Raw genomic sequence first — 15,028 nt, forward strand, 5'->3', positions numbered from 1 at the left:
AAACATCCTTGTACAATGGGCTGGGGTCCCTTCGGTCCTCCAGGGGTGACCAGTGTTTCCTTTGGCATTGCTTCATTTTCGGTGAGGCGCCAGGGGCTTGGCTGTGAAATATGCAAGGATCTTTTGCCAGAACCCAGGAGAACAGTTGGGTTTGGTACAAATAATCCATGTGAAGGATTTGAGGCAGTTTGCTGGAGCAGGGGATTTAGTTTGAGGTTAGGGGGAAAAAAGCACAAAGAACTCTTCCTGCAAGCCTGCTGCCCTTCTTGCTGCCAAGGTCATGGCAATGGCATTTTTGCACTTGCTCTTTTAGCCTTCTGGTGCTAGAAAAGACAAGTCATTGTTACAGAAGCTTGGGCAGGTGCAGAGATGAGTGGTTTTGTGGGTCATAAGTAATGCATGGTAATTAAGTTGATGGTCATGGAAGAAGTTCAGCATTACCTAACTGTCATATGATGCAAGGATCTGCATTGTGACAGTACCTTTTTTCTACACTGAGATCTAAATGTGAAGACAATTTGTTCTTACTTTAATTTTCAAATTTATACTACAGGACAGTGCCTAAAAACAAGCTTTTGTAATGCTTGAGATCAGCAGAACTGCCAGTGTGGAAGTATTACGGTGGGAGCTATTTTAAAAGCAGCAGCCATCTACATAGAGCAACGCAGTCACCACACTTTGCAGTGAAATCTGTAGGAAGGCTTGGTCAAAAGATAATATGCAGTGTCTTAAATTGGAATTTTTGGACAAAGAAATGAGTAATTGGAAAACACTTTTGTTTGGGGTCTTGAGAAAGCAATGCTAACCAGGCCCTCACTCTGCCCTTTTTCAGTCTTGGAAAGAAATTGATTTACCTGAAACTTGGAGGAGGCAAAAGCTCTGACTCACTTCATCCATGATAGTGGGGTCTCTGTAGGATACGTGCTGCTCAGCTTAATATGGGGGAAAAAAAGGCCTTGCTTCACCAGTGACAGTCGTTTTGAGTAGACAACCCAAAAAGTCTCTTTTTCAGATAACAGTGCAGAGCTGCTGTGAGGAGACAGGTGAAGCTAAGGAAGTTTTTGTGCACTCAGTCCTGTTGGACTCAGGTACATTGGGCCATGTTCAGTCATTCCAAGGCAGGTTCCTGCAGCGCTTGCACATGGGAGTAGTCCCAGCTCACGAGAGCCTCTGTCAGGATATGAGCGGAGTTACTTTATGAGGAGCAGTTGGCTGTGAGTATGGGCTGCATGTGACATGGTCATCTCCAAAAGTACCCAATGGCCTCCTAAGCACAGTGAACACCAGTCGCAGCCTGTGGTCAGACCTGTGACCAGCAAGAGCTGCAGAAATGTATGATACGGTAAATGAAATTATCTGACATATCAATAGCTTTTAAAACAATGTATGTTAATCTACTTGGTTTGCTGAACTTGCAAACAATAGCCATGTCCATCCAGACAGGACAGAGAAAAACAGATCGCAAGCTAAATTGCAGTGTATCCTTAAGTGTATTAAAAATGACAGACATCAGTGTTTATAGTTAGGTCTTTGGTCTGGAAACCTGATGGTTGTAACTCAGTGGTTCAAGTTTTACATAAGACTTCTGCTCATGTCTTCCAAACTTAGGTTGTAGAGATGATTGCTCAGGGGTTTATTTCACTCCTCCTAGTCCTGCAGTTGCTGGCATCTTAGCAGACACTCGAGCAATGCACTCTTGGCCATCTAAGAAACTTCTTGTGAGCTTATCCTTGACAGGAGGACTGTGCAAGGGCTGCTGCTAATCAATTGTGTCAGCAGTCACTTGAAATACTGATCAATGACGTGATTTTTGTCTAGAGGTCTAGAAGTAATGACATTTGACCTGCCTGCCAGTCTTGCCTGTCCTCAGCTGTGCTGTACCACATGTATTTTGAATAACAGTTCTTCTCAGTCACCCAGGGATCTGACAACAGTTCACTGTTTCTCATTGCTTACAGCAGGAAGCCTGCATCTGAAGTGGGAAATCAGATAAAATCGTCTGCAAGAATAGATGAGATGGCAAGTGCAGTCTTTACTGCTACTTCTTTGTTTTGTTTTTGGTTGAGCATTTTTGTTCAGCCACTGAAATAGCAAGTCTCATGCAGCTGACACGTAGCAGGTTCTCTAGCCTTTTGAAATGCCACCCAGAAATGATTAATTGGTGGAGGTCATGGCTGAAGGTGACAAATGCCTTGTGATGGACAAAAGAAAGCATGTGAACTGACCTAGTTTCAGCTCTGGCAGTGGGAGATAATTCTGCATGGTCCTTGGTCATTAGACCTAACTCTAGAAAATGAAGTTACCTAATCTGCCACCATCACTAATGAGCGTGGCTGTTGTCCAGAATTCAGAAAAGAGAATTAGAAGACAAGTCAGCTTTGGAACTCAGCTTCTCATTGTGTACAGGGGACACCAAGTCTCATCTCATAAGGATGAGACTTTAGATTATGAGCTCTTTAAAACTTTGAGAGTCAGGTGAAGTGTGATAAGATGTTGATGTTTTTCATAATTCATTAAATGACAGAAGCTTTAGCTTATGCTCACGTACCCTAAAGTATCATCAGGAAGATACGCAACGAATTGTGAAATCAGCCCATTGAATCAGTTTGAGATTGCAATAAAATAGTCTTACTTGAATTCTTGTGAAAGCACTGTCCTTGGTGGTGTGTCAGCTCTGTTAGTAGGAAATGCAGATGCTGATGCCTATCCTCACTGATAAATACTTCTAAGATGTGGACCTCTTAGGCGATAATCACAGCACAAATAGTTGTGAGTGGATCAAGTTTTGTGTACAAGTATTTGGTGGAGTATGGAAACTAAGAATTCACTGTACAAAGTCTTGCAATAACCAAGATGTGCATGTGATGTTCTTCAAGTGCAATTGGTACAGAGCTCGTAAGTGTAGGTCTGTTTCAGAAATTCTTGTAGGAGTATGTGTGTACACACACATACCTAAACTGAATCACGTGTATGTGCATACAGAACAAAGGCACAGTTACATCTGATCAGAGTAAATGAAGAGAAAGTAATAAAAGCATATCCCAGAAGGTGAAATTATTCTACTTTCACTCTGCACCAGGAAGTGGCTGCTAATGAGACTCAATCCTTTTGATGTTACCAGTTTTACAGCTGCAAAAGCCTTTGGTCTTGATGGCTGTTTAATTCAAAAATATGAAACGAAAGTACTTGAGGACACCTTGAAACAATTATTAAATAAAATATTTCATCTGTGCTTAATGTTATTGTTAGATCTATTATCTTTCCTAAGTAGTTTAAGTCAAGTTCAGGCTATTTTGATTCATTTTGAGATGGGATGAAATGAGACCTCTTAAATAGTGAGAATGTTTTTCTCTATTTCTTATGAATTAGTGATTATTGCCGTGTCCCTGAACCTGCCTTTCCTTTGCAGATCCTGTAGGTTCTACAGGCTTCTACCAGTTCTACAAATAAGTTTGTGAAAGGTTCCTCCAAGACCAGCCACAGCTCATGTGTTTTCACTTCCTTATGGGAAAGGACAAGGGTGTACCTTGCTTTTTGTGGCCTTTTCTGTCAGATGAGGTTCTTGAGCTGGTAATGCAGGAAATTGTCAGATGTTGGGAAACCAGGTTGCCCAGCAGTTTCAAGTGGACATTTGTACACTTCTGCAAGAGGTACATATTTTGCTTCACTGCTGTTGGCTCTCACATAATGCTTTATTGTTTTGCAGGATCACAGGGAAAATAATGGTCTCAACAGTAAGATAAAGGTCACCTTTTTCAACACAATAACTATACAGTGCTTTCTCTTCTACAGAACACGTTTCTTCCTGCTCCAGGCATAAATGTCTGATATGATTTATCCTTAAAATAAGCAACAGTACTCTAAGAAAACGTTAGCTATTTCAGTCCACAGGGGGGGAAACAGAGGATTAGAGAAGATATTCTATGGTTTTAATTAAAAAGTAAAGAAACAGTACCATAGCAGTAGAAGAGGTGCTCCTGCTTGGTTATCCACTGACACGCTGGAAATCCGTGAGCCTTGCAAGATCTTGCTTCTTTCCCTGTGGTATATTTTAGCATATAGTATGGACTCTGAAAATGTTTTGCTGTGAGCTTCAGAGAATGAAGATCTGATTCTGTGGATCTCAGTAAAAATAAATGAACCACCCTCTTAGGCTTCCACAGGATGAGGTAGAGGGGTGGGGGGATAAATTAGTGAAATTCTGCTGAATTAATTGAATGAGAAAGACCATTCAGTGTTCATAGGCTCTGGGCCAGTGGAGCTCAGCCACAGTGTGGGAAGGACATATTTAGTCTTTCAGGGGGAGGGGAGCCAAAGGGAATGGGTGCAATAGCTCTGAGGCCAGCCAGTGTGGCAGAAAGAGCTGAGCTACGAGTTTGGCCGGGGCAGTCACGTTGCAAGCCTGGGAGCAAGAGAAGCAGGGAGGATGCTGGTCCTTGCTGAGCTTTTTGGTGTCGTTTCAATATACTGCATGTGGTGTGTGCAAGCCTGCGGAAAAGAAGGGAAAGGAGTGAAAAGTCAAGCTCTAAATTAAAAGAAAAGTAGATGATGATAACAAAGGGATTGTTTGGAGTTTTGCATAATTCTTGAGCATTGGCTCTTTTAATGCTGTTGCCATTGCTGTGCTGTCTCTTGGAGAGTGATGGTACTAGCAGAGTGAGCTCGTGTATGTGTGAAAAGCTCTGTAGGTGGCACCTGTCTGGAACAGGTGCCTGGTGGCTTTTGGTTTTGTACTGACTCCCTAGTAATGAGTTTAATCTTTATTTTTCCTTTTTGTTGTTCTAGAAAATACATCTCCTGAGCTGACATACTTCAGAGGAGGTTCTCAGATAACAACTAGTGGAGCAGATGCACCGAGAAGAGGCACTTTCAGCGGTGTGTGCGGTAGATTCAGCAGATCCAGCCTCCTATTTCCCATTCTTCCAATATCATCCATTACTGACGAGGGCATTTTGTATGTTGTCCTTACACAATTGGCAGAGAGGTCAAAGTAAAGTGAAATGAATTGCATGAATGGTGCAAACTGTAATGCAAATTCTGAAAAATAATTCTTTTTGGATGATGTTTTGACATGTTTTTTGAAGGTTACGGTTGTACTAGCTTCTACTCTGTTCATACCACAAGGTAACAGATATCGTGAATCTGAGTAGACGAGCTACAGTGAGAAGTGTACAAAAACTTACATTGTTTTGTATGGCCAATTATGAAAATTATTGTTAATGAATTAAAAAAAAAAAAAAGGCTGATATCACAGCTGAGCCATCTCTCTGTAAACCAAACAGAAAATCAAACTTTGACAAAAAGCCTGTGAGAAATTCTTTAAATCCCTTCCCCTTTTGTCTCTGCTTCTTTCCCTGGAAACTGATTGATGCCTATTGGAGTTGAAATTCTGCTGTTCTGTCAGCTAGTCAGCATCTGAAGGGAGAGGTGAGATTTCAGAACTTCTGTTTTTTTGTTTTTTTTGTTGTGTATCAATAAAAAGACCATCCTTTTTATTTATTTAGAATTTTGCAGTGCGCCATGCACATCCCTCTTTTTAATATGTCTAAGTTTATTGGGGGATGGGAGGTAAGTGTTTTTCTGTGATGATTAAATATCCCAAGTATGGGCAGATCCTCAGCTAACAAATCAATGCGCAGGTAGTTCCCAAGAGGTTAGAACAAATGGTCCAATGCTAATCTTAACACTAGCTAAAACATGCAAGGCTTAGTTCTGGTAACACTTGGAGACAGTAGCTATTAAAATTGACCTGCAATTCCCACTTGACAAAAAAGGTGCCAGATTCTCTCAAATACCCTGTCTATGTAAGGATTTCCACCCAAGAATTAGGATCAGATCACATTCTTGATAGCTGTGCAAAGAGCTGTGTAGGAACTTGAGGCTGGAATTTGTAGGAGCCAGAAGGTTATAAAAAAAGGTGTATGTGATTTAAAAGCTTTGCCCATCTTGGTTTTCAACAGATGTATTGGGACTTGGGGGAGGAAGAGGAGGGTTTGATTTTTTTTTGAAGGTTTTGAAAGATTATGCCTTTGTTATTTGTTGACTGGTGTAGCTTATCAAAGCTCTTAGTTATCTGCAGAATGTTCCACAAATCAAAGTCTGTTTTTGCCTTTGATTAAAAAAAAAAAAAATCGGTTAAGAAAAGACCCCTGGCTGCTCCCTGAATGTCATCAGGTAGCTTGAGCTTGTCTCAGTCATAGGTGTTGGTGGGGATGACTGCAGTGAGTCCTGCAGTGCCAGGGAGGGTCATTTTAGGAAACCCTATGGTTTATGGAATGATGTTTCCATCACCAGAAAGAGATGCTGTACTGTCATGGTAAAGTATGTGGGGGAGGGAAGCTGAGTAGTTGGTGTGCCGGAAAACTGCAACCTAGAAATTACTGTTGTGACTCATTAGATGATATCATTTGGAAACTGAGTAATTATATCCTATTCCCCCCTTTTATTTGACTTGGGGTGATGTACTCGAGCACTGGTGTGTTTGACAGCTAGGTGACCTTTTAGTGGAGTGTCTGACTGCATCAAGGATGGCTCCATGGTATAGAAGAGCATGAATTTATTGTGTACCAGAGTTATGCTGGAGGTCCTGATACCTTTGTTTTGGTTCCCCTTTGTGTTGCTAAATGAGCTCTTGAAACAAAGCAAGAAGAGGAAAAGCGGAGAGAAGTGTATTTTTTTGTTGATTAATACACGTGCCCTGCATTGTGTTGCGTAACAGGAAGGACTGAGGACAGGTTTGTTTTTATTGCAACTATCTGCACATTTTTGTGCTTGATACAGCCACAGGCCTTCAGACCTGTGCCCACAAGAGAGTGGTGTTGAGCCATCCATTTGCATACCAGGTACAAGGATTGAATTTACAGGTTTTTTGTATGTAAAGTACAATTTGACCTCGGTGCCAGTTCTGATTCCCAAATAAAATGTGACTTTTCTATCAAATACGCTTTATGCTAATTTGAAATAATATAAATATTTTGAAATTCAGCTGCTTTAGAATATAAAGGAACTGTAAATACACCAGCTGTTGTTTCTGTCATATTATTTCTACTGTATGTGTCCACATGGTTTTTTACTTACTACTGGAAGAAAATAAACCATTTTGAATCTGCTTATAGCCAGGGCTGGTCATTCAGTGTGGATGTGCCTCTCCAAGGTTCCCTAGGTGGTTTGGGGTTGTAGTCTGCCTGGTGGTGCTGACAGGGCTCTGAGCGTAAGTCCTCCTGTTTGTGACTTAGGGTTACAGCTGGTCAGGCACGAAGGGAGGGCTCTAACTTCCGTGCTGGATGATGCACGTTAAGGCTTTGAGCTGGTGAGGTGGCTCTCATTTAGAATATTTGTATGTAAGCACTTGAGACTTTGGAAAGATCACAACCTGTAGCAGCTCATGCTGAAAAAGTTGGCCTTCCCTATTGGAAGTAAGTGCTGATAGTGGTTATAATCGATGTGTTTGAATATGTACGTTATTATCATGTGTTCATTTTTGTTCTGTGTACTGGCTCACATTACTACTTGTCTTGCTCTTTCCATTTCACCTCAAACAAATGAAAACTGAAATGCCTCCTGAAGGCTCATTGTTTACTGAAATTTGCATACTCTAAAAAAACCTAACTTTTAGCACTGTTTTCTTGAATTTAAAAGCTATGTTTATCCGTCTGAAATGGGTAGTGTCCTGTGCCTGTCTAAATTTACAAGCAGCTCTTAAGTTGGAGCATAATAATAAATGCATATGAACTGACAATGTTTCTTACTTGAGCTATCTCTGGAGAACTTGTCGGGAAAAATATCAACAAAAGATCACTATGATAGGGGCATATCATTAAAAAAGAAAATCAGAGGAAAAAAAATCCTCCTGTGCTCTCTTTAGCTGGTTATTTCATCTTCCTTTCGGGGGAAAAAAAAAAAGTCAAGCCAGAGGCATACAGACTAGGTGCTTTCAAAGTTGATTTTATGTGCTAGTCAAGGAGTCTGACATCATCGCTTTGTTTTTCCTTACTGAAAAATACTGCAGGAAAGCTGGGAGCAGGTGGGATTCCTTGGGCTTGTCCCTGCAGATGTTGCAGCCCTGGTGGCTGATGAGCCTGGCGTGGGTGAGCTGACCTGTGCCCTGTGTGCATAAGGCAAAGAACTAGCCCGATGGTTTTCAGGGATCTCATTTGTGTTGATTGGTTCTTTTTTTTTTCTTGTATTGTACTTCTCTATTTCATTATCAGTTTTGAATAAAAGCTGTAGTGACTGTATTTGTGTGTGTGGTGTTCCTGATAGAGGGGAGAACGGCAGTCAGGGCTCTGCCATCTAGATGTGCTGGCTGTGTGCGGGAAGTGGCTCGGAAACGCTCAGCTGAGGCTGCCCGTATGTGGCTGCTAAATTGGGTTTGGGCCTTTGAGGCGTGATGCACTCGGTGTATTAGAGACTTAAACCCTGTCGCCTCGGAGCTGCTGTGCTGGGCTGTGTCATGTTTGACCACATAGCCTACGCAAGCTGAAATTAAAAGTTTAAAAAAGAGGGAGAGAAATAAACACTGCTCCCAGCCTGGGAACATTTGACTCCCGTTGGGGAGGAGCTATTTTAAAGCGCAGACGGAGGGATGGCTATTTTTGCCCCTCAGCCAGACTGACTCAACTAATGCCCTATACTGTCCAAAGTGTCACGCTGACCAAATTCTTAAAAAGTAGAATAAAACAGAACAAGAAGGGTCCTTCAACCAGCATGAGGCAGACACAGAGGTAAGCTGGAAGGACCTGATCTGTACTGGATCCCCTTGGGGTGAGGTGTGTTGCCATGTGCTTTGCCTTGCTGCCTTATTCAGGCATGCACTTGCATTAACAAGGAGGAGCGGAGGTGGAGGCCAGTGTGGGTAATGTGAGTGCTCTTCCACCACAAGCACCCAAGATGGGCAATGTCCATGTGCAGCTCAAGTTCGTGGTAGTTCTGGTCACTCCAGACACACGGTGCACCTGGAGCCTTCTGGAGAAGCACAAGTATTATGCATCACGTGTAATACCCTGCTGAGTTACGTGCCTTAGCGCTGCCTGTGCATTCTTGGGGGTTTCCAACACATTTTGTGTTAGGAGCAAATGGTGTTTTCCTCCGATGGAGGTGGAGAAGGATCTCAAAATGGCAAGGAGCTGTACTACACTGTCAGTGGGGTGATGGGGGAGACCTGAACTTGTGCAGCCCCATGAAGAGGTGGCGGCTTTGGGCATGGGCAAGACGTGAGCCTGGGCTGGGTGGCCGCACTCACAAGGCCATGGATTGGAGGTGAGGGTGGGTTGAGGTTCCCCAGGTCTGGTGGGGGGGGTTGAGGCCACTTCTGTCCAGCAGACCATGCAGCGCATGGTGTCACTGCCCGGGCACTGCCAGAAACCCTCAGGGCAGCATTTGCCAAGCACATCAGTCGAAAAGTTAGTCCACCCCAAAAAAACCAACCTGAAGGGAATCTTTGTGTACCTGCATGGGTCTCTCTGCACAGAGATGTGAACCGGGTGCGTGAGGGAAATGCTTAGTACTCAGTTCTCACACGGCCTTTTTTTTTTTTTCCTAAAGTAAATGTAACAGTGCTTCTGGTTGCATTTTGAGTCACTGCAGGTTTCTCTTGTCCTCCTGACATTCAAAACTCAGTATTCACACCATTTTTTAGGAGCTGAGGGTGAACAAGAACCACTTCCTGGCTCTGGGCACCAGCACCTTCTGCTGCTCGCCTCCCGGGCCGCATCCTGCTCCTCCAGGCTCTCGCTGGGCTGCAGCAATGCTTCCTGTCCGGCTCCACTGGGCAGAGGTAAATATAGCAGGAGGGCGGCATAATTACAGCAGAGGAAGGCAAGGAGCATGGCTGCCCTCCAGGTACCCGCGTCACAGGGAGCGGCAATGGTACGTGACTGGGATTTGAGGCACCTCACCCCAAATCACGACCCGATGCGGCCCTGGCTCCTTCCTTGGGGGATTTGCTGCTTGATGCCTGTTTTGGGGGTCCAGTCCCCTTCCCAAGCAGGGATGTGAGAAGTCACCGGGTCCTCAGGGGCCGAGTTAAATGCGGGCTGGACACAGGGAGCAAAACAACACATCGTAATTGTTCGAGGTGCCTAAAATAAGGCCGGTGATGCATGCTTGCATCTGGCGGGGGCCAGGGATATAATTTGGTCACAGGTCAAGAGGAAAACACGTCCCACGGTATCTGTGAGGGGAATCGGGTGAGGAGGAGGGGAACGTTGACAGGAGGGGCGCAAATTTAGCAAGGAAAACAGAGCGCAGGCCTGTCAGCTCATTAACGGCCAGCCCTGCCACTTGCCCCCCCCCCCCGCCACCAGGAGCTGTTTTTGGGGCCGGCGTCCGTGGAGGAAGTGTGGGAGGCCGCTTCCCGCCGACACCTCCGCACCCGGCCCTGGTGCCATTGGCTGCTGGCCGCCCAGGACAGCGGTTAAATGCCGGGGCAGCAGCGTCGGGCCGGCAGCACACGCGCTGCACGCTACCGCACGCGTCCGTGCCTTGGCTGCGTTGCACCGGCAGCAGGATGAAGGCTGCGCTGCTGGCGCTGCTGATGCTGTGGGCTGCGGCCTACGCCCACCCTGTGAGTATCCCCCGCGCAGTCCCCGAGCTCCAAACCCCACTGTTCCTGCCCCCAAATTTATGCAAGGTGTTTTCTTGGTGTTTAGGTGCACAACCACCTCTCCGCGCCCCTGGAGCCTGAGGTAAGGTGCCCGCATCCCGTGGCAGTGGGACGTTCCCCGTGGGGAGTGCTGCTTCTGCTGCGGGTCCAGGAGCTTTGTCCCATCAGTTTAGTTTTTTTAAGCTGCAGGGGCTTCAGCTCAAGTGACCTTGTCTCTCTGTGCATGTCTTCTATTAACCTGAAGCGCTCCACTATGCTTGTGCAAAAAAAAAAAAAAAAAAAGGAGTTTCTGTGCTTTCAACTGCTGCGGTTTAGGCTACCCTGAGCTCAAAGCCTTCTTATTCATATATCTGTGCATGATGACCTGTCCCATCTCTGCAGGATGATATGGCACCTAACACATAAGGTGACAGTCTCTTGTAATGCCTGGCCCCAGCTAAGAAGGGCTGGATTTTTTTCTCCCACCCACAGTAGCAGAGGGGGTGAGGTGGGAAATGCTGTGGGTCCACAGAGGCTTGCATGGCTTAGGCGGCAGCGATGCTCAGGGAACTTACATGCTGTTATTACCTGCAGGAGACGGTGCCGGGGGATGAGGTGAGGGTACTGGGCCCCCTCCTGGGCGGTGGAAGCCTCGGTCACCTTCGTGCCAGCGTGGGGCCAGGGGACGGCGGTGACAGGGACCTCGCTGTTGGGAACCACGTGGAGCAGGACCTTGCCAAGCATGACGGGCTGCCTGCCTGGCCCGCGGACGAGGAGGACGACAGCGGGGACGACACCTTGGACGGTGAAGAGGGTGAAGGGCCCAGCTATGGCACTGGGGATGGTGGAGGACATGGTGGCAGCAGCAGCAGCAGCAGCAGCAGCAGTGAGAGTGCAATGGCCCAGCACCGCTACAGCAGGTACCGTGGCAGCTTCAGGCGGGGAGGGGGCAGCAGCAGTAGCCAGGAGGACGAGGAGGAGAGCGCCGGCTTGGGCGGTGAAGGCATGCAGGGCGATGACCCCTCAGTTTTCGACAATCTGGGCAGAGGGCGACGTGTCCGGGGGGCCTCTATCAGCCCCCGGGAGGATGGGGACAGCCGGTCCCCGGAGGCCGAGGACACTGACTCCACGGAGGACAGCCCCTCAGCTGAGGAGAAGAGCAACTCGCAGGAGGACAGCCAGGCCAGCAGGTCTGGGGAGGACGAGGACAGCCACGATGAGGACAGGGATAGCCCCTCCAGGGAGGCCTCAGATGAGGAGGCCTCAGATGAGGAGGCCTCAGATGAGGAGGCCTCAGATGAGGAGGCCTCAGATGAGGAGGCCTCAGATGAGGAGGCCTCAGATGAGGAGGCTAAGGAGTCCACAGAATCTGCAGAGGATGGCTCAGAGGAGGCAGTGAGCACACCAGAGGGGCGCAGTGGCAGCAGGGAGGAGCGGGCGTCCCCTGAGGACAGGAGCGCACCATCTGACCTCGACAGCGAGGAAGAGCAGAGCAAGTCCAGGGAGGAGGAGGAGGAGAGTAAGTCTACAGAGGACAGCTTGGAATCAGAGGAGGATGGGAACGGCTCCAAACCTGATGAGGATGCTCCGAGTGCATCGGCCGAGAGCCACAGCGCATCCCCGGAGGGCAGTGACGAGGACGACGAGGATGAAGACAACACAACAGGCGAGGACAGCACATCCACAGAGAGCACCAACAGTGCGTCCCCAGAGGACGAGGATGATGAGCAGAGCCACTCCCAGGAGGACGCCAGCTCTCCGCGCAGCCTGGGCAGCGAGAGCCGCAAGCGGCGGCTGGACGCCTACCGCAGGAAGCCAGCCGCTGACTATGACGACAACGACTGCCAGGATGGGTACTGAGAGCAGCACATAACTTTTTGGTTGTGTGGACAGGTCAGCTTCCTCCAGGGAAGATGCTATGGACAAAATGGGTGAGGGCTGGCCATGTGGGGCAGTCACTTGTGAGGGGGTTGCTGGACACGGGTAAAACCCAAGTTCTGCATCGCAAGCAGATGCGTCCCGGCACTCTCCCTAAAAGTGCCCACCTGTGCTGCACGGGGAGCCGTGCGTGGAGTGTCACACCACGTCAGGATGAGGTGTATGTAATATTTTGTAAGAAATGTACAGAAAGCATTCTATTGTATCCTTTTTGTGTCAATGGCACTTACCTTTTCGAAACTGAAACATATCCTGTGTACGTCTTCATCAACATTAAAAAAACATCAGACCCCACTGCTGTTGGCTTTGCTGCTTTTCTTTCCCAGAAGGCTGCGGGGGGGGGGGGGGGGGGGGAGGGAGCTGCTGGGCAAGAAGGGGTTAACCCAAACCGGGCTCTGCCCCCAGCTGGGTGAGATTTGGGGTAGAAAAGCAGGAAATGGGCTGGGCCATAGGAAGGTTGGGGCTATGCTGTAAGGTGAGCAGGTTGGTTTGGGGTGCCTTTTTGCCATTTTGGGCACAAATCTGAGCTGCAGAGGGGTGCCGGGCGGGTGCCTCATGTGCCAGGCTGCAAGGTTCTCACGCGCAGCGGGAAGAGGCACTGCTTTATTTTATTTCAGCTGCAGGGAGCGGGTTTCTGGAGGAAGAGCTAAGTCTGGAGAGAAGAGGAGAGGAGGCACCACCTGCTGCTGCCAGCCGAAACCCGGTGCTGTGCCATCTGCAAAGCACAAGGCAGCGCACGAGGTCCGTTACGGCACGCAGCACCCCTTACAGCACACGCACCCCCAGAGCCTTCCTCTGCAAAAGTAAAACGAGCACCTGAGCTGGAAAGGGCATGCTGTACGCAGTCAGGTGGTTGGTGGCGAGCGTCGAAGCCCATCCGTACGAGTTGCACGGTGACTGATTGGTGTGGGTTTTGGCACTGTCCTCCTGACGTAGCAGCTCGGCCACACACCGCACGCATTGCAGCCCTGCGCTGCTGCTGCTGGCGCGGGCAGCATCTGACAGGTTCGGGTTTGCGACAGCTCCGTGATTGCGTTTCATGGACCTGCCCTGTTTCCGTGTCCCTGCATTTCGGGAGCATGCGTTGCAGCCCCAGTCGTTGCCTGCTTTTAGCTGGGTGCATAAATAGCATTAATTCCTTTGATGTGGTTTCGTGCCTCAGAGAAAATGGGAAATAATATGAAACGTGTGTTTGCAGTGGGCTGATGCAAGCATTTGGGTGCTAATACCTTAGCCAGATACCTGAAGAGTTTTAGGTGCTCTCCCTTCCTGCTTTTACTCTAAAATTGACAGCTTGCTGAAAAAACAGCCAGCCCCATGCCCGGCCGATGGGCTTTGGATCTGGGGGCACACGCCGCCCTTCTCCCCGCCACCTCCCGTGTCGAGTGAGCTTCTGCCTGTGTTTGCTTTACTTATTTTTGGTGCTGAGGTTTCCTGCCAGAATAGCTGCAGGGCGAGGAGATGGGACGGCACCGCCTTGCCGCGCTGCAAAAATACCAATTACAGGCGGGAACGTGCCGCTTGGCACCAGGACGGGGCGTCCCGGTGCGAGCCCCGAGGCGCGTGTCCTGTGGGGCAGAGCTCAGGGGTGCCTTCCCCATCCTCCTCCTCATCCTTCTCCTCCTCCTTGGGGCTCCAGGGGGTCCGGTCTCCCAGCCCCATGTTCGTCATCACCTGCAGTAATGAGCCCATTGTGGAGCCCCGGGTGTTGGGTTGCGGCACAGCGAGCCCCACGTGCGCCATCGCGGGTGGCATCAGGGGACGTGGGGACACCGGGGCTGGCTGGTGCCGGCTCTGCCCTGCCAGCTAAACTTAGGTGTGTGGGCACACGGTCATTATCCCCCGGCTTTTTTAGGGATTTTGGGTGAAATCAGCACTTTTAGAGTCAAAGTTCTTTTTTTAAAAGGCAGTGTCCCTCTAATTACATTACGGGTCACCTCCTGCAGCCCAGCTCTGATTAAATTTAAACTCCAACCTGGGCAAGCTGTGCCTGTCCCCATCCCCACCTAGCCCTATTTTTTTTTTTCCCTCTTTAACAGAGAGCACTGCAATGGCTTTGGAAAAATGTATTGTTTATATATTGTTGTTATATATATATAATTTTTTTTTGCGGGTTTTCCTGGCCCAAGGCACTGGCCGAAAGCTGTGGCCAGCCCTGCTGCTCCCTTGTAATTATGGCTGCAGCAACACCGTGGGCTTTGAAGCCTGCTGGGCACATGCAGCTCTGCCCCACAGGCACATGCTTGCAACCGGGGCCACCGGTCCCCTGGGTGGCCGTGAGGGACCTCTCCGTCCCCTCAGATGTGGGAACGGTGGGAGCCCTTCCCCAACATCTCCGTGCTGATGTGGGGATGAAGGCAAGGACAAAAAAACAATGCCTCACCCGTGCGGTCCCGACCTGGGGACAAGCTGACGGGAAGCGTTTCATCTCCAGCCCCATCCCACCTCACACGGGAGCAGGCTCTGCGTTTTTTATTACACTTCTGTCCCAGGCAGTGAGTTCACCAG

General features: G+C 48.4%; 2 protein-coding genes and 1 long non-coding RNA gene across 11 annotated transcripts in view; 2 read left to right on the plus strand and 1 right to left on the minus strand.

Moving 5' to 3' along the window:
* The window catches only part of SPARCL1 (SPARC like 1), a 19,378-nt gene extending 14,608 nt beyond the window's left edge, over nucleotides 1-4,770 (minus strand). For all 4 annotated transcript variants that reach the window (XM_083833867.1, XM_083833866.1, XM_083833865.1 and 1 more), the window contains exon 1: nucleotides 3,956-4,770. The gene's annotated coding sequence lies outside the window, so the exon portion shown is untranslated. The remainder of the gene's footprint in view (nucleotides 1-3,955) is intronic.
* Nucleotides 1-9,697, plus strand: part of LOC310898611 — a 26,306-nt gene extending 16,609 nt beyond the window's left edge. For all 4 annotated transcript variants that reach the window (XR_014583489.1, XR_014583490.1, XR_014583491.1 and 1 more), the window contains 2 exons: nucleotides 3,410-3,650; nucleotides 4,786-9,697. This is a non-coding gene — a long non-coding RNA (uncharacterized lncRNA). The remainder of the gene's footprint in view (nucleotides 1-3,409; nucleotides 3,651-4,785) is intronic.
* Nucleotides 9,698-9,807: 110 nt separating this feature from the next.
* On the plus strand, nucleotides 9,808-12,814 carry LOC310898597 (uncharacterized protein). Of its 3 annotated transcripts, none has more exons than XM_083833895.1 (4): nucleotides 9,809-10,564; nucleotides 10,650-10,685; nucleotides 11,177-11,827; nucleotides 11,858-12,814. In XM_083833895.1, the coding sequence occupies exons 1-4, from the start codon at nucleotides 10,508-10,510 to the stop codon at nucleotides 12,440-12,442; spliced, it is 1,329 nt and encodes a 442-aa protein (XP_083690021.1). In that variant the 5' UTR covers nucleotides 9,809-10,507; the 3' UTR covers nucleotides 12,443-12,814. The 3 variants fall into 3 exon arrangements, with proteins under 3 accessions (XP_083690020.1, XP_083690021.1, XP_083690022.1); XM_083833896.1 differs by having other exon boundaries at nucleotides 9,810-10,564; nucleotides 11,873-12,814; XM_083833894.1 differs by having other exon boundaries at nucleotides 9,808-10,564; nucleotides 11,177-12,814.
* Nucleotides 12,815-15,028: the final 2,214 nt, after the last annotated feature.

This window comes from Anser anser (genome assembly GCF_964211835.1).
Source record: "Anser anser genome assembly, chromosome: 4".
In the NCBI taxonomy this organism is placed as follows: domain Eukaryota; kingdom Metazoa; phylum Chordata; class Aves; order Anseriformes; family Anatidae; genus Anser; species Anser anser.